At 46.7% G+C, this 17309-nt stretch overlaps 2 protein-coding genes and 1 pseudogene across 6 annotated transcripts in view; 1 reads left to right on the forward strand and 2 right to left on the reverse strand.

Annotated features, from left to right (window-relative positions):
- LOC129017839 (keratin, type I cytoskeletal 18-like) overlaps nt 1–493 on the reverse strand; it is a 90399-nt pseudogene extending 89906 nt beyond the window's left edge. The window contains exon 1 of the transcript XR_010124625.1: nt 399–493. The product of XR_010124625.1 is annotated as a keratin, type I cytoskeletal 18-like (transcript). The remainder of the gene's footprint in view (nt 1–398) is intronic.
- On the forward strand, nt 390–10021 carry TMEM97 (transmembrane protein 97). 2 transcript variants are annotated; one of them, XM_063656063.1, is made up of 4 exons: nt 657–1119; nt 4029–4141; nt 7279–7418; nt 8310–10021. In XM_063656063.1, exons 1-4 carry the CDS (start codon nt 793–795, stop codon nt 8567–8569), a joined length of 840 nt encoding a protein of 279 aa, XP_063512133.1. In that variant the 5' UTR covers nt 657–792; the 3' UTR covers nt 8570–10021. The 2 variants fall into 2 exon arrangements, with proteins under 2 accessions (XP_054314606.1, XP_063512133.1); XM_054458631.2 differs by lacking the exon at nt 4029–4141 and having other exon boundaries at nt 390–1119; nt 7274–7418.
- Nucleotides 10022–10121: 100 nt separating this feature from the next.
- On the reverse strand, nt 10122–17309 carry IFT20 (intraflagellar transport 20). Of its 3 annotated transcripts, none has more exons than XM_054458632.2 (6): nt 17120–17309; nt 13938–14174; nt 13651–13779; nt 12228–12313; nt 10969–11072; nt 10122–10528 (listed from the first exon to the last, which is right to left on the reverse strand). In XM_054458632.2, exons 2-6 carry the CDS (start codon nt 14011–14013, stop codon nt 10447–10449), a joined length of 477 nt encoding a protein of 158 aa, XP_054314607.1. In that variant the 5' UTR covers nt 14014–14174; nt 17120–17309; the 3' UTR covers nt 10122–10446. The 3 variants fall into 3 exon arrangements, with proteins under 3 accessions (XP_054314607.1, XP_054314609.1, XP_054314608.1); XM_054458634.2 differs by having other exon boundaries at nt 13938–13973; nt 17120–17273; XM_054458633.2 differs by lacking the exon at nt 13938–14174 and having other exon boundaries at nt 17120–17273.

A 17309-nucleotide genomic window follows, 5' to 3' on the forward strand; every position in this document is an offset into this window, starting at 1 on the left:
CTCGGCGATCCTGCCCCGAGACAGGCCTGCGCCCAGCGTGGAGATGATCATCAGTATTTGCTGAACGAGTAAACGAATCCTTGACCTTCCCTCATACTCCACCGCCGGTGAGGATTCCTGTCCATTTTACTGCCTCCTACGTCCCTCGAGTCCTCCCCTCTGCTTTTTTGTTCACCGCGGCCAGCTGCCTCCCCAGACCCGCAACCCCGGCTGGGCCGGGAACCTGCACCGCGGCGCTCGTGCCCGCTCTGCGACCCCTGCTCCGTGACGCCCGCACTGCACGGGGGTACCGCGGCCCAGCACAGGCGCTGGTCACTAGTACACGAACTAGCTAGGACTATAAGTGCACACCACCACACCTGGCTAATTTTTTATTTTTTGTAGAGATGATGTCTTACTATGTTACCCAGGCTGGTCTTCTGGGCTCAAGCCATCCTCCTGCCTCGGGCTCCCAAGTGCTGAGATTACAGGCGTGACCCACCGTACCCAGCGTCAGCTTTATTTTTTTAATGCTGACTTACTGCAGAAGGCCCAAGGGCCAGTGCAGTTTTCATATTGCTGTTGTAGTGGCGAACGGAGCCACGAGGGAAGGGAGCACCGCCGGCAGCTGCCCGGAGCCCAGGATACCACGCGGCCAGCACCGAGACGCTGAGCTCGCGCTCGCATCCGCGATCTACACTGAGTAGCCGCGCGCCGAACGACGTGGCTGAGCCCCGCCCACGCGGCGCTCCTGGCGGCCAATGGAAATGGCTTACGAGACGCCTTCTCCACGCGCTATACTTATACGGACCAATGGGTGCGCCCTTTGGGGAGTGCCGCCCCCTGTCCACGAGACTCCTCTTCTCGCCAGCCAATGGAAGCGGTCTGCGTAGCCCTCGCGGGGGCGAGGCGGTGACCGAGGCGCGTGTGTCTGGGAAGGCGCGCGGGTCTGGGAAGGCGCGCGGATTTGGCCCCTCTTCTCACATCAGCGGGAACAGGCCCAACCGACAGACGATGGGGGCTCCGGCAACCAGGCGCTGCGTGGAGTGGCTGCTGGGCCTCTACTTCCTCAGCCACATCCCCATCACCCTGTTCATGGACCTTCAGGCGGTGCTGCCTCGCGAGCTCTACCCAGTCGAGGTGAGGGGCGCCCCTCTTATCCCGTCCCGCCGAGGCTCTCCAGCGCGCTGTGTCCACAGGGCCTCCACCTCCTCCGCGCTCGTGCACCCTGGGTTCCAGTTGCCTCCCTCGGGTCCTGCCCATGCCTCCCCCGCTCCTAACCCAACTTTAGTTCGGTGTTTTCCTCGGACTTTGTCTCTATCCCAGACCCTTCTCCCAAGCGACAGGGGCGAACGCTTTGTTTCCTTTAAAGTCACTTCTTCCCTGGGTTTAAGGTTTCCCGCGATTCCACCTCTGGCCGGTTGTCAGTGTCTGAGGGAAGTAGTCTGGATGAAGTGGTGTCTAAAGTCACATGTTAGGTTTGCTTTAAGCTTCTGGGGTTTTTTGTGTGTTTTTTTTTTTTTTTTTTTTTTGGAAGGGCTTTAAAATATCAGTCTGATCCCAAAGAAAAAATCCGAGTAGAAATAGACCTGTCTGAAGGTTTAGCACCTTGGTTGGTGCAGCTGGGGCGTTCATAGATCGTCAACTTCAAGATCGGGTTCCAGCAACTTCCAGAGCTCAAGAGTAAATTGCCATCTTTTCAGATTGGCTCTTCAATATTGGGTTCGAGTAACAATGATCTCTTGAGTAAAAATAAAGGTGAAAATCCCGATTTCCTGGTTGTTGGAGAGCATTCTTTCAACCCCAAACTCTGCTTTAATGCTTTTTTTCTCCAAAGCTACAGCTTTAGTTTCCCGGTTCGTTGGGGTTTTTTTCTCGTATCTGGACCCTGTGACCTTCTTCCATGGAATTCCTGTCCTCAGTTCTGTTTCTCCAACTTATCTAGAACTGTAGGCAGGACTGACTTGTCTACCTGAAGATTTTATTTTGCGTCTGTTTCTCCTTAAATGCTTTTTATCTGCCGAGGAGGGGTTCTTTACCTGAGGATCATGAACTCCCAAAAATGGGTGCAAATGTGTGTGTGCCTTCTGTTTCCTGGAAGAATATAGCTTCCATCGACTTTTCAAGGGGCCTAACTCTCCTAAAAAGGCCACGGCTCAAGAATGTTCTGCCACTCCCATAAGTCACTCTTTTTTGTTTGCTTCTAGATCCAAACACAACTGGAAGACCTCTGTCCTCCTTTTGCATGGGAAAAGCGTAGGTAGTGTGTGGCAAGGTGCAGTCTGGGGACTTGGTTCTTCCAAGAACTGGTGGTGACATGGGCAGGTCAGGGCTCTATATCCTCAACTGTTGAGAGAGTTGAGTTAAATTATAAGCTCAAACATGTACAGGGTGGGTTAGTTTTCATATTGCTGTTGTAGTTAACCACAAATGTAGTGATTTGACAGAGTTATTTGTTTACAGTTCTGGAGGCCAAAAGTTCACAATGAAATCTTACAGTGCTCAAATCAAGGCAGGGCTCACTCCTTCTGAGGGCTCCAGGGGAGAATCTGGTTCTTGCCTCTTCCATTTTCTGGTGGCTGCCAGTGTTCCTTGGCTTGTGTTCACATCACTTCAATCTCTGCTTCGGGTCATCACATTGCCTCCCTTTGTGTGGTCAGAGTTCCCTCTGCTTCGCTTTTATAAAGACACTTGTCATACATTCAGGGCCCACCAGATAACCCAGAAAATCTCCCATCTCAAAATCCTTAATTACATCTGCAAAGTCCCTTTTGCCAAATAAACTAATAGTCACAGGTTCCAGGGATTAGGATGTGGTTATCTTTGGGGGCCATTATTCAGCCTACTACAGGGCCAGATAGTACAGACTCTTCCCGAAGACTGAAGAGGTCATCGCAGCTCTGCAGTGACCATTAATTGCCCTGAAGAAAGGAAAATCTACTACAGTGTTGGCCTATCTGTGGTTTTTGAAACCTGTGTGGCCAGCAATACTCAGGCTGCCTCTTTACAATCTCTGATGTTATAGGACCTTTTAATACTTGGTAATTAGCCTGCTACTCCATGTAGCCATTCCAGACTTCACAGCTGTTGGTTTCTTTATCCTTCCTGGATGTGCCATTCCCACAAGCCCGTCTTGCTCACCCCTAACAAAATACACCTAAAAGGTGCTCAACATCATATCATAAAGATCCCATTTAAATGTTTACATTTGATAAAATTTTCTCAGTCTTTTTTTTAGAAACAGGGTCCTTTGTCACCCAGGCTTGGAGTGCTGTGATGCAGTCATGGCTTACCACAGCCTTGAACCTGAGCACAAGAGATCCTCCCACCTGTCTCCTGAGTAGCTAGGACTATAGGTGCACACCACCACACCTGGCTAATTTTTTATTTCTTGTAGAGATGATGTCTTACTATGTTACCCAGGCTGGTCTTCTGGGCTCAAGCCATCCTCCTGCCTCGGGCTCCCAAAGTGCTGAGATTACAGGCGTGACCCACCATGCCCAGCATCAGCTTTATTTGTTTAATGCTGACTTACTGCAGAAGGCCCAAGGGCCAGTGCAGGCAGCATCTGGCCAGAACCTGTGTGTGTGTGTGTGTGTGTGTGTGTGTGTGTGTGTGTGTGTTTTGTGTTTGTGAGATTTAGGCATTAGTACAGGGGCATCCTGGTTGTGTATCTGTGTGTGTGATGATGTTTGAAAGCACTAGCTCGGGGGCATCCTGGCATGGAAGGTCTGTGCCTCCATTCTTGTTGCTTTGGTGTAGGAAATGCTGATTTTGTTGCTTCTCTGTGGGGCAAATAATAATAAATGCCTTGAGTTATTCTCACATTCTCTTTGAAAAATGCCAAAATTCAACATCTGTCATTTTCTTCCTGAAATAGAAGGAATGTTTCCCTAGAGTTAAAAAGCCTGTAGGAGATCACCTAGTGGTTGGGCTGAAATATGCAAAATAAATTTTTTTTCTTGGATTGCACCAAATCACTGCTTGGAAAAACTCATTTTTTTATTTCCTTTTTCTTTTTTTTTTTTTTGTTTATGTTTTTGAGACAGTCTCTTGTCGCCCAGGCTGTAGTGCAATGGTGCGATCTCGGCTCACTGCAACCTCTGCCTTTCAGGTTCAAGCAATTCTCCTGCCTCAGCCTCCCGAGTAGCTGGGATTACAGGTGCGTGCCACAATGCCTGGCTAATTTTTATATTTTTTTAGAGATGGTGTTTCACCATGTTGGCCAGGCTGGTCTCAAACTCCTGACCTCAAGCGATCTGTATGCCTCAGCCTCCCAAGGTGCTGGGATTACAGGTGTGAACCACCGCACCCGGCCTGGAAAAACTCTTATTTTATTATGAAACAGTAAGAATTTAGTTTGGATAAGAACATGGAAAGGAGAGGATGGGAAGCATTTTGTAGTATCATTTGCAGCTGGGTAACATTGCTTCTGGTAAAAATAAGGAAAAACAAGTGAGCCTCTGGCTCTGAAATCAGCCAGTGTTCCCATTCTAAATTACAGAAGTACAAAATTGGCGAGTAGCAACTCCTGGTTTAGAGATTGTGTGTGCAGGCCAGGTGAATCTTTTAATGGATAACAAGGGTGAGTTGAGTCAAATGTGAGTCAGGTATAAATGGAAACAGTTTCATTACCTTTGGTGGGGAGGCCATAACTAATAATTTTTAATGACCAGTTGTGAGCTGTGATTTTAATGGGATTAAACTTGAATATCTCCAAATATGTATTAATTACATTCAATTAATCATTATGTGCTAGCCATTATTTTAAAGACTACATGTATTAAGTCACTCTCTTACCAATAGTGAAGTAGGCACTATTACTGGCTCTATTTTATTGATGGGGACACAAGTGTAGGGAGATTAAAGGCCTTGCCTAAAGCCAGGCATTCTACCCCAGGTCCTACACGCCTCACCCGTCTGCCAGGTGCCTGGGCTTTCTACTCTCCTACTCATAATTAGTCCCAGCCTCATTCTGGCATCAGGTGGCAGGTATATGACTGTCGGCAGATGGTTGGTTACGATTATGATAATTCATTATTACGACATCTGGGTGATAAGATTGTTTTTTAAATTTCGCTGATCTCATCTTGTAGGCCTTAGAAATTAAGTGCTGTACAAGTCTGCCTCAGTTTATGAAATAGTTGGATCAGAGAGGTTGTATACAAATTGAATAGAAAGTGAAGTTCAAATGGCCAAAATGCCTTTTTTTTTTTTTTGAGATGGAGTCTCGCTCTGTCACCCAGGCCGGAGTGCAGTGGCTCGATCTCGGCTCACTGCAACCTCCGCCTCCTGGGTTCAAGCGATTCTCCTGCCTCAGCCTCCAGAGTTGCTAGGATTACAGGCGTGAGCCACCACACCCAGCTAATTTTTGTATTTTTAGTAGAGATGGGGTTTCACCATGTTGGCCAGGCTGGTCTCGAACTCCTGACCTCAGGTGATCCACCCGCCTTGACCTCCCAAAGTGCTGGGATAGGCATGAGCCACCGGGCCTGGCCCAGAATGCCTCTTAAATTTTGCAGTCAGGCCGGGTGCAGTGGCTCACACCTGTAATCCCAGCACTTTGGGAGGCTGAAGCGAGGATCGCTTGAGCCCAGGAGTTTGAAACCAGCCTGGGCAATGTGGCGAAACCCCGTCTCTACAGAAAATTAGCTGGGCTCGGTGGCGCATACCTGTAGTCCCAGCTACTGGGGAAGCTGAGGTGAGGGAATCATCTGAGCCCGGGATGTTGAGGCTGCAGTGGGCCGAGATCAAATCACCACACTCCACCAGCCTGGGCAACAGAGACTGTCTCAAAAAAATAATAATAATTTTATAGTCAATCTTTTAAAGCAGGTAGTGTCATCCAGTATTTTTAAAAATCTAAAAAGCAAAAAAGGGATCTTAAGAAAACATCTAGTCCAAGTTGCTCATTTTACAGATGAGGAAGTAGAACCCTGGAGAGGGACAGTGACTTAGCCTTTGTGTTTCTTATCAATTCAATCCTATTCAAACCACATTCCCATCCAGAAAAGTGCTTGGAAGGAAGCAAAGGGTATTGCTATGAATTTCAATTTCAGATTAAGTACAAATTTGGATATCCTTTGGTCAATAAACTGGTTATCTAGCCAGAGCCTTTCTGAAATTAATAACATGCTAACAGGATATTTGTTTCTGGATGTTTGCTTAAAGTGCTCTTGCAGCAGTGGGGCTTCTATTTCACAATAGCGAGCCTTTATCTTTTGATTAAAAATTAACAGGAAAAATATTCTTGGATTTTCCATTGTAAGATAAATTCTTACCCTGGAGTTGCCTTTATTAATCATAATATCAAGACTTATTTGTCTTTGAAGGCCTGTGTGTCAGGACAACGCCATATCTAGGAGGTTAAATGTGACAGATGTTTAGTAGTCCACATAGAGCCAAGAGCACTAGGCTTTGGGCTCCTATAAAAGCCCAAGATGGGAAGCCTTAAACTCTGCTTCTTTTCCCTGCCTGTAGCCAGGTCAGCATGGATCCACATCCTTTTTATTTGACAGGGTAATTACAAGCGTGGGGCCCAAGCTAGAACTGAGACGCTAAAGCCCTGCATAACCAAGAAGCTACTAGGTAGTGTGTAGTTTGGGGCAGAGTTTGTTCTTCCACTAAAATCCTGTCTCCTAAAATAAACCAAAAATTAGAATTAGGGGAGTTAAGGAACTTGTTTGTCATATTGGAATTAAAGTGTCCAAAACTACATCGCCACAGAGGTTAGATTTATTTCCCCTTTCACTCCCACCCCCACCCCACAAAAAGAAGAGGGAAATTCAATTCATTTCTGCATTTGAGGGAATCTGGCCTTTGGAGTTTGGTGTGTAGTTGCCATTGCAAAAGGGAAAGTGTCAGGATGGTTTTCACGTGTATTTGTTTTTTTAAACAAAGAATGATATTGTCGGCAGAAATGTCACATTTGTTCATTCAGCGAACACCCTGAGTGCCTACCAAGTGCCAGATACTTATTGTTGCTCCTGACAGTGGCCAACACACCTGGATGTGTTATCTTGGAATTATGAACAGATTCTGGGTAACACAAAGAAGGGGCTGGAAGAGTTGAGAAAATTTCAGAGAAGGGAACGTTTGAGTTAGGGATAGTAAGTTTTTATTAAATGACCACCTAGGCTGTGTCAGAAAAGCCAGCTGGACATGCCATCTGCTGCCGGGGTAGCGGGGGTTGGCTAATTAATGACAGGCTCCTCCAGTATATTTTCAAATGAGCTAGCGCCGAGCCTGTTGAGGCCAGGTGGCTGTAATTCATCATGATCGTTTTCTTTTTCAGTTTAGAAACCTGCTGAAGTGGTATGCTAAGGAGTTCAAAGACCCGCTGCTACAGGAGCCCCCAGCCTGGTTTAAGTCCTTTCTGTTTTGCGAGCTTGTGTTTCAGCTGCCTTTCTTTCCCATTGCAACATATGCCTTCCTCAAAGGTTGGTAAATGGTGGGAAAATCCCATTTTTCCTCAGAAATCAGGTCCCAGAAATCTTTTGGGAAAGTATCTCCAAAGGGAATGGGATGGTCCCCATAGTTTGTGGGAGAATGCTACAGGATCTGGGGTAAATAGCCAGGGTAGATCTTGTAAAGGGACATTAGTGTGGCTCAGGCTCGTGTCTGTGGTCAGCGGGGCTGCACGGCTGCCTCAGTCGTCTGGAAATCCCTTGCATACACATGAAACCTGAGACCATTTAAACGATGAGCTTGTTCCCTTTTGTTTTGTTCCCCAACAGAATTAATTTCTCTTTTTGTTGGCTTTTATTTCTCTGCATTGGATAGTATCATACGGACTTATAAGGTGTAGCATCAGGCTAATCCCTAACGTGCTTCTCATTTTAAAATTATTCTTAGTGGTCTCATAATCAATGCTTTTTTAAAAAGGTGACCATACATGTGTACTTGATAATGAAGCTAAAACCGCTGAAAATGCTCGTTTCCCATTGGCATCCCCTGGGGTCACTGAATCTGCCTCCTGATCCTCTCACCTATATATAATTACTGAACAAACAGATGCCATGGGGCAGGGATTTCCCTCCCCTTGGATTTTATACCACACAGGTTTAACCGGTAATGGCAGTTTTATTGCCCTAGAGTTTTTCCGAGTTATGTTCTGACCCCCATTCTTGGTTCTTTGGCGAGCTGTCGGTGAGCTGTCACGTAAGTCTGCATGTTGGACAGTGTGGCACATCCAGGTTTCCAGTTCCGAGTTTCCACTTGGAGAAGGGAGTAGAAGAAAGCAGGCAGGCAGGCAGAGACAGTGGGAAGGTCATGGACACGTTTGAGTCATGAACAGACCTAACCATTTTTCTTTTCCCCGACTACCTCAGGAAGCTGCAAGTGGATTCGAACTCCTGCAATCATCTACTCCGTTCACACCATGACAACCTTAATTCCGATACTCTCCACATTTCTGTTTGAGGATTTCTCCAAAGCCAGTGGTTTCAAGGGACAAAGACCTGAGACTTTGCATGAACGGTTAACCCTTGTGTCTGTCTATGCCCCCTACTTAGTCATCCCATTCGTACTTTTAATTTTCATGTTGCGGAGCCCCTACTACAAGTATGAGGAGAAAAGAAAAAAAAAATGAAGGAAACAACCACTGGCCCAGGGTAGAGATGCCTACAGGGTGGTTGCTTGTTGGATACAATACAAGGAACACTGCTCAGAACCCACGTCTTCAGCAGCATTTGAAACACTGGCAGCAACGCACAAGAGCAAGATGGTGTCAGGAACCACGTCAAACCCTCACCTTCTTCCTTTTTTTTTTTTTTTTTTTTTAAAAGACAGTCTCACTCTGTTGCCCAGGCTGGAGTAAAGGGCAGTGGCATGATCTCGGCTCACTGCAACCTCCGCCTCCTGGGCTCAAGCCATCTTCCTTAGCCTCCCAAATAGCTAGAACTACAGGCATGTACCAACACGTATGGCTAATTTTTTTTGTTTTGTGTGTGTGTGTGTGTGTGTGTGTGGAGACAGGGTTTTGCCATGTTGCCCAGGTTGGTCTCGAATGCCTAGGCTCAAGGGATCTGCCCACCTCAGTCTCCCTAAGTGCTGGGATTACAGATGTGAACCACTGGGCTCAGCCCAAACCTTCACCTTCTAAGGGCACTGGGATGAACAGACCGATCGGCTTGAGAGTGGGCAAAGGGGTGTGGGCTAGATTATAAGGAAGTGGTACCAAATACCTGTGTGCCTGAGTTCCACCACAAGATTACTAAAAGCAGGACCAGACCAGAAACTGCTAAAGAACATGGCCTGTTTGACATGTTCATGAGTCACCTGACCCATAGCATATATGCTTATTATGACTAAACCCTCCACTCCTGATTCTCAAGAGTATATCACCTGTCAGCAAAATGAACAGTGGGATATTTCAGGCCATTTTAAATGTGAAACTTTGCCTCTTTAATGTTAATTCAAAACTATATCAGTGTTTTCTTGTCCCCACCTCTAACCCAAGGAAAAAAGAGAAAACATACTATGCAAAGGAAGTTTAAACTTAGTTTTCCCTAAGGGTCAGCCCAACAATGACTTTCAGTCAAATGGATCAAAGTGGAAAATGTTTTTGTTTCTGTTGTAAACAGATCATCCTAGGCGAAGTTTTTTTTTGTTTGTTTGCTTTTAAGTTAGTTTATTTCTAAATCTTAGTCTTCCACATTTCTAGAGGCCACCTGACACAAGTCCCTGTATCTGAAGTCTAGCATCTCAAGGCTGATCTGGAAGTGTGCTAGTATGCTCCCTAGTGGATAACTTAATCCTTTAATACAGTTCCATCATTCCCATCTTGTTTTCAGAAGAGAAGGTGGCTACAGCCAGGCATAACATATCCACTGTGTGCACAGAGGGTCTCTTCACGTTGATGCTTGGCATTCCATCAGCTTTCTCTAAGTCTTTGCTCAAGTTCAACCTTAAAATGATGTTAGACAACAGGTCCCAGTCAGTTCTCTCTATTTTCACCCATTTTGCTCACAAGCCTTATTGGCCTGATTAGTGGTACTGTCTGTCTCACGTGTGTGATCCAAATAAAGGTAGCTGCTGACCACTGCCTGGTTTGTTTTGTGGACTGGGGGATAGAGAATCCAGGGTTCTCTCATGAGGAGTTAAACATATTTCAAGAGCAACAGGAAAAAAGGTACATCAAGCCATTTGAAAACAAAAATTTATTGCTTCTCCTTCCAAAGCTTTGTGAATTTACAAAAAAAAGGATGAAAGTTTACAAACTGCTTAGTTCCAACTAAGCATAAGAGGTGAGAACGTACACTGCAGGGCCACCAGCAGCAGCTGTGCACTGATGTTAAAACTGGCTCCCCCAGACTTGTAGTGCTGTCTTCAGGGGGCTGCATTCCTTACACGCCACCTCTTGTGACATAGGTCATTGGTCAAGCCGCGGAATGCTACAGAGGTTTTTTTGGTTTTGAGGGGCTTTTTTTTGTTTTGACTTCCTACTATAAAAGTGAAATTTTCAGTTCATTTCTGAAAAATAAATTGGTCAATAAATTCATTTTGTTCTGCTTCTACTTTACACAAAGCTTCATATTCAACCCGATACCTGAAAAACAAAATTGTTAGAGGCCCTGAAAAAAAGATGAAGTAAACCACAGACTTAATTCTTCTAGAGAAGGATATAGAGGTTTAAATGATTTCAAGAAATGGTGTGAGTTCAGAATGAAGAAAGAAAGAGGCAAAGCCCTACCCAGAGCCACCCATGAGAAATCTCCAGCCCTAGGAAAGTCTTCTTTCAGAGAGCCAGCCAACTTCGTGGACCCTTTCATGCTCAAACTACTAGAGGTGGTTTGATATTAACAAGTTTTCTATTTCCTTCCCATCAAATGTAATTTTATTTTTAAAAATCTTCAAATCAGGATGACAAGTGAGATGCTATTCCTGGGAAAACAATGATGAAGAATAAGGACAAGAAGTGATCATTCCAGAAGGAAGAGTTGGAAATTCAGCTGTGTAAAGAACTTGCTTTACATCATGACTTCTTACCTTTCTAGCTGCATTTTCTTTTCTGCTATTAGAGCTTGAAGTTGCTGCTGTTGAGCTTCTCTCTGCTTTGCTATAGATTTGAGCAAGTTCCGAGCACCGATGGCCTACAGTATTGCCAGAGAAGGCCATGGCTTCACTAAAACCATCTACAGCATCAAGTCCTCAAAGAGGGGAGGGGTTATCTGGGAGCTATGTCAGTCTTCAGAGAGGAAAAGAAAGTGGAGCCCCAAAGCTTTTGGGTTAAGTCAGAAGGATTAACCTACTGATCACAAAGTGCCTCAAGAACTAGACGGCAGCTTTGAGGCAGGTCTAGGAGTATTCCTAGAGTCAGGGACACAGGCACAATAGCACATTTGGTGGTGCCATTCAGCCTTGTGCCTTTCACCAATCATACTGTGTAAGCCTTCATTTCTTCATTTATAAAATGAGGATAAGACCATCTACATCAGTGCTGATATGAAGATGAAACGAGGCCAGGTGTGGTGGCTCACACCTGCAATCCCAGCACTTTGGGAGGCCAAGGTGGGCAGATCACTTGAGGTCAGGAGTTTGCAACCAGCCTGGCCAACATGGTAAAACCCCGTCTTTACTAAAAATACAAAAAAATGGCCAGGCGCAGTCACTCACGCCTTAATCCCAGCATTTTGGGAGGCTGAGGCGGGCGGATTACCTAAGGTTGGGAGTTTGAGACCAGCCTGACCAACATGGAGAAACCCTGTCTCCACTAAAAATACAAAATTAGCCAGGCATGGTGGCACATGCCTGTAATCCCAGCTACTCAGGAGGCTGAGGCAGGAGAATCGCTTGAACCCAGGAGGCGGAGGTTGCAGTGAGCCAAGATCGCACAATTGCACTCCAGCCTGGGCAACAAGAGAAAACTCCGTCTCAAAAAAAAAAAAAAATACAAAAATTCAGCTGGGTGTGGTGGCACACACCTGTAGTCCCAGCTACTCGGGAGGCTGAGATGAGAGAATCACTTGAACCTGAGAGGCAGAGGTTGCAGTGAGCCGAGATTGCACCACTGCACTCCAGCCTGGGTGACAAAGCAAGACTCTGTCTCAAAAAAAAAAAAGATTAAAGGAAATAAAGACTGGCATAAGTTCAGTAGGTTAAGTGGACCAGAAGTTATTAAAATCTTAAATAAAAATTCACCCACCCACCCCTCTACCCCTCTAAACAAATCAAGAGGGAAGAAGGATGAGAGGGTAGTGAACTAGGGTCCCAGGCCAAGATGTAGGCAAAAGACATGCTGATCTTACCTTCATCTTTTCATTTTCTGCTTCTTTTGCAAGTTGATCAACAAGCTCAATTAAACCACCAACTATTTTCTGAAACTGGCCAATTTCTTTTAGGAAAAGAACAAAAAATAAAATATTTCCTCAGTATCATCAATCCCCTTCGGTAGAGTGCTGAGGCAGTGGAGGGCAGAGCGGACTGCCCCTTCTAATTTGTGTTAAAATAGTTCGGTGTGGGCCAGGCGTGGTGGAGAGCACCTGTAGTCCCAGCTACTCAGGGGGCTGAGGTGGGAGGATCACTTGAACACAGGAGTTAGAGGATGTGTAATCATGCCTGTGAACTGCCACTGCATTCCAGCCTGGGGAACATAGCAAGACCCTGTCACTTAAACACTTTGGTGCCTGTTGGCCTGTCTCCTACCCTTGGTCTGAACCTAGAGAAGGGTGGCCAGCTGGACCAGGGCATACCCAGACCTTGCATCCCCACTGAGCCAGCCAGCTGCTATGACCTCCGGCTATGAAAGCACTAGGCCCTTGCTGGGCTCATTCTCCAGACAGACCCCAACCCTGCTTCCCCAGGAGTGACAGGAAGCGCTGTTGTTCACAAAAGGGCAGCCTCAGGACACAAGCGCTGCCTCTGGACTAGCTACAGGTATGACACCAGATTTCAATTAACAGTGGGGATGGGGGCTTCCCACTTGTAACCTCAGAAAAGCAAGCTCACAGCATTAAGTGCCTAATCTCCCACTCACTTTCTCCAATGTCCTGGATGTGACAGAAACACAATTTACCAAGGGGAAACTAAGGCCCAGAGAGGTGTGTGCATGGCACAGCAATCACAGGTTAGTGACAGAACCCAAGCTACCTTTCACTAATCAAGCTCTCTCCACAACCTAGGAAGCCCCCAGAAAGCTCAGAAGTCCCTTGCTCTAGCTAGATCTGGCTCTGTACTGGCATTGGGCTTGCTTGGCTGCTGGGACAGGAGGCTTCCTGAAGATTTCTAGCCAAAAGATTACTTCAGTAAGTCTGTTGAGCTGCTTCTAGAAACTTCACCTATCACTTCTAACTCCAAATAACAGAGAACCTGCCACTGAGAAGACTTTCTCTGAAGAAATCAAATCATGAGTACATAATTCTATTTCCCACCCCCAAGCCATGGTTGTGTTCCCAGAAAGTTTAAGGTTTCTAAGAGCAAGAAATGAAAGATGGCATATCTAAAAAACACCCTCCCCTCCCCATCCCAGTGTTTGGTTTGACTGGTGCTCTGTTGGGGACACATGAGAGCACAAGAGGGCAGACAGAAAAGGGTGGCACGTGGGAACTCACAGATGCCAGATTCAACCTCCAGGGAGCCAGCAGCTCCACTGTGGCAGGGCCAAGATGAGCCTGGGGTACAGTTGGAATGGCAGCTCAAAGCTGAGTGGCACTGTATCTCCCCAATACTCACTGTCCACAAAGTCTTTGCACTCTTCCTTCAGCTCTATGGTCTGCTGGGTAACCTCTGGGTCCAACACCCTCAGCTTGTTCAGTTCATCAAAGTGCAGCCCTGCTTCACCCAGGATGTCCTTGGCCATGGCTGTAAAGAAACAGGCCCAATTCCGCATCACTTCCCAGCCACCCAAGGAAATGCCTGCTGCCAAGCCAGCCCCACTCCTGCCCTTGGACACCAATGCCAAAAACCCAGATGTTCCAAAGGATCCCCGTTCCCTCTGCCACCACCTCTCTGAGCCTCACCTGTTTCCCATCCAGGTTCCCTAGAGGAGTTCTGCTCTGAAGGAGTGACAGTGGCAGTCAGGAGGAGGTGTGTCATAGGAGCAAGGGTCAGGAAAGAATAAAGTCCGCTTGCTTGTCACAGGCATCGTTCATTCAACACACATTTCTTGAGTGCCTACTACATGCCAACACTGCTAGATGCTGGGGGTACAAAGATGAATGCAACACGGTGCCCGCCCTGAAGAGCACATAGTTCAGCTGGAAGAAGACAGACACGGAAACTGAAAAATCACATTGTGTTAAATGCTTGTTTAGAAATATCAGTTAAGAGCCAGAGGAGGACAGAGCCATTAATGAAGGAGTGACATGTGAACTAAGTTGTAAGCCATAAGTGTTTTTACTTTATATATCACCAGTTATGTACCGAAAAGCACATGAAAAGGCTTCTCAAATACATATACTGGAACAACACAAAAGCCAAATAAAGGAAATCTGAGTGAATTAAAAATTATGGTTAAAAAATAAAAAGTCAGGAGTAAGATTATTACTCAAAACGTATGCTTGCCTGAATTGGGAATCAAAGTTGGGTCATTCTCTTTCTAGCAGAAAACACAAAAAGGAATGAAGTATCAGCAAGAACGTATCAAGGCAGGAGGCCAGGGATAGGTATTCCAAGCAGAGAAAACAGCATGGACAAAGGCCTGAAGTCACTGAAAGGACCTATCTCACCTAAGGACGAGAGGAAAAAGAATGGAGCTGGAAAGGTAAGCTGGAGCCAAACCAGGAAGACCCTGCATGCCAAGCTAAGGAGTTTGGATTTTTTCTGTAGGCAACAGAGAACTAATAGAGATATCTTCTCCCTTTCCAAGCCACCTTGCATTCCTGTTCCCAAGGATGCCTCAATTCTAGGAAGGAAATAGTGAAAACTCACCCTCGTTCTGGCTCAAAACACACACACACACACACACACACACACACACAAAATTAAAAAGACATCATTATGACCTGTTTAAAAAGGGAGGCAATGCTACTTATATCTAGCAATTGGCTGCTATGCCAATTCTAAAACCCAGGTGCTCCAAAATCTACCATTACCTGGACCTGCACCAGCCCCTTCCCTCTGCCCCCACTACCCCCAGCCTCAGCTGTTTCCCTTCTGGCTTCCTTAGAGAAGTCCTGTTCTGAATGGGGTGATTCTGGGGTTGGCTGTCCAGGGCAGGTGTGCCACAGGAGGAGCAATGGTTGGAAAATAATCAAGTCTCATTGTTTCCAGAACTTCTGGTTTTTAAGAGGACCAGAAATCCAGTACCTCAATGTTGGTATGTAATTCAAAAATTTTAAGTAAGGGGGAAAACCTACATCCAACACTGCATGGGCCAACTAATACATGTCTATGAGCTGTCTGTAGACGACTCTGGCCTTCGGCCTCACTGGAATCCACTGATGTGAACTAGCATCATCCTTTTGAAGCATTTTGTTCATCTGTAGCTTCCTTAAAATAGGGCTTTTTAAAAAGATCTGGCCAGTGCGGTAGCGCATGCCTGTAATCCCAGCACTTTGGGAGACTGAGGTGGGAGGATCACTTGGGCACAGGAGTCTGAAACCAGCCTGAGCAATATGGCAAAATACCATCTCTATAAAAAATTTTTAAGATAGCCAGACCTGGTGACATGTGCCTGTAATCCCCAATACTTGGGAGAGTGAGCTGGGAGGATCGCTTAAGCCCAGGAGGTGGAGGCTGCAGTGAGCTGTGTTCACACCACTGCACTCCAGCCTGAGCAACAGAGTGAGACCCTGTCTCAAAAAAAAAAAACAAAAAATCTGTCTTTCGCAGCTACAGGTCATTAATCTGACCAGCTGCTCCAGAAAGATTGAAGTAACATGAGGGAGCAAATATCTGCTTCAACTTCCACCCCCTTCCCTGAGAGCATGCATTTATTCAGAAACATCCACTGAGTCCCTGCTCTGGGGACAGACTAGTGAAAACAATGCCTCTGGACAGATGGTAAACAAATAATCACAAATCGTGATATTACTATAAGGAAAAGTACATGGTGCTATGTGAAGTGCTGCAGGAGGCCACAGTTCATGGGGGGCGGACTTGGAGGGGAGGGCCAACAGAGGCCTTCTGAAAAAAATGACACTTAAACAGACCTAAAGACTGTCCAAAAGTTTGTCAAATGAAAGGGGAAGCAAGGCATTGCAGGCAGAAGGAAACACGTATGTTAAGATCCTGAGGCAACAGGAAATTTGACGCATTCCGAGAACAGAGACTGAGCAAGAGAAGGGAAGAGAATGAGGCTAGACAGGGAGACAACAGCTGGATCATGGAAGGCTCTGAAAGACGCAGTCATGAGCCTGGATTTTATCAGAAGGGTAATGGACAGCCAGCGGGTTCTCAGCAGACCAACCAAATCAGACTTAGAAAGATCACTCTTGCTCAGCCTGAGAGAACCGACTGGAAGGAACAAGAGAGGGCAAGGCCCCAACTACCTTCTTGTTCATCACTCTAACCCTAGCACCTAGCATGGTGCCCACACATAACTGGAACTCAGTAAATGTCTGTGGAATGAATGACCGTGGAAACAGGAAACTATTACAGTAACCAAGGCTGGCAGCCGAAGACAAGTGTTCCGAGTTGAGATGTTTTATAAGTCGAGGTGATGGGGCTTAGTAATGCACTGACTGAATGTGGGGGTTTGGGGATCAGAGAAAAACAATGAGGCATGACTCCCATGAATCTGGCTTGGCCCACCTATCTGATTGGAAGGGCTGGCTTACAGAGATAGGTAAGATGGAAGAAGAGGTGCAGGCAAAGAGTTCACAGATTCTCTACCAACTCCCATCACACACGTGTCTGAGCATCTGAGCAACACCTGGCCCAAGAGCTGGGACTAAGCTCCCTGAGCATGAGGCGGTGGCATACTTTCTGCGCCCCGGCTCTCCCAGATGCATGCGAGGCACTGCGAGCCGACTCTTTACTATGTAAACTCCCCGAACTTATCCGAGCCGCAGTTTCCTCGTACGACCGTGGCAAGCATCAACGCATCAAACTCCAGGCCCTGGGTGTGAAAGCGCCCCCGAGAGTGGGGCGGAATTCCAGCGTCTCTCTCCGCCCGGTACTGCCTTTCCTCAGGACGCGGGCCTGTCAGGCTCCTCTCACCCCTGGTCCGCCCTCGTCCCCCGACCCGAGGTCAGCCTACCTGCCGGCCCCGCGGCGGCAGCGCGCTGCAACCCCGGTTGATGTAGCGTCTCCCGGGTCAGCGGCAGCCGGTACCCAGCCAGCCTGCCACGGCCGCTGCCACGGCTACAGAGCCTGGTTACCTACGCCGTCACTACCTTCCTGACCCCGGAAGCACTTACAGCCCCCATTCCACAGAGCCTGCTGGGAAA

This window comes from Pongo pygmaeus, chromosome 19 (assembly GCF_028885625.2).
Source record: "Pongo pygmaeus isolate AG05252 chromosome 19, NHGRI_mPonPyg2-v2.0_pri, whole genome shotgun sequence".
Lineage (NCBI taxonomy): Eukaryota > Metazoa > Chordata > Mammalia > Primates > Hominidae > Pongo > Pongo pygmaeus.

Bases quoted from the DNA above. Each gene is read 5' to 3' on its own strand.
- TMEM97 (XM_063656063.1), top strand. From the start codon at position 793: ATGGGTGCGCCCTTTGGGGAGTGCCGCCCCCTGTCCACGAGACTCCTC. The intron at 1,120-4,028 runs GTGAGGGGCGCC...TTTTTGAGACAG, and splicing joins GCGAGCTCTACCCAGTCGAG to TCTCTTGTCGCCCAGGCTGT. The intron at 4,142-7,278 runs GTGCGTGCCACA...TTTTCAGTTTAG, and splicing joins CCGAGTAGCTGGGATTACAG to AAACCTGCTGAAGTGGTATG.
- IFT20 (XM_054458632.2), bottom strand. From the start codon at position 14,013: ATGACACACCTCCTCCTGACTGCCACTGTCACTCCTTCAGAGCAGAAC. The intron at 13,780-13,937 runs GTGAGGCTCAGA...GTTTCTTTACAG, and splicing joins GGAACCTGGATGGGAAACAG to CCATGGCCAAGGACATCCTG. The intron at 10,529-10,968 runs GTAAGAAGTCAT...TTTGTTTTTCAG, and splicing joins AAGAAAATGCAGCTAGAAAG to GTATCGGGTTGAATATGAAG.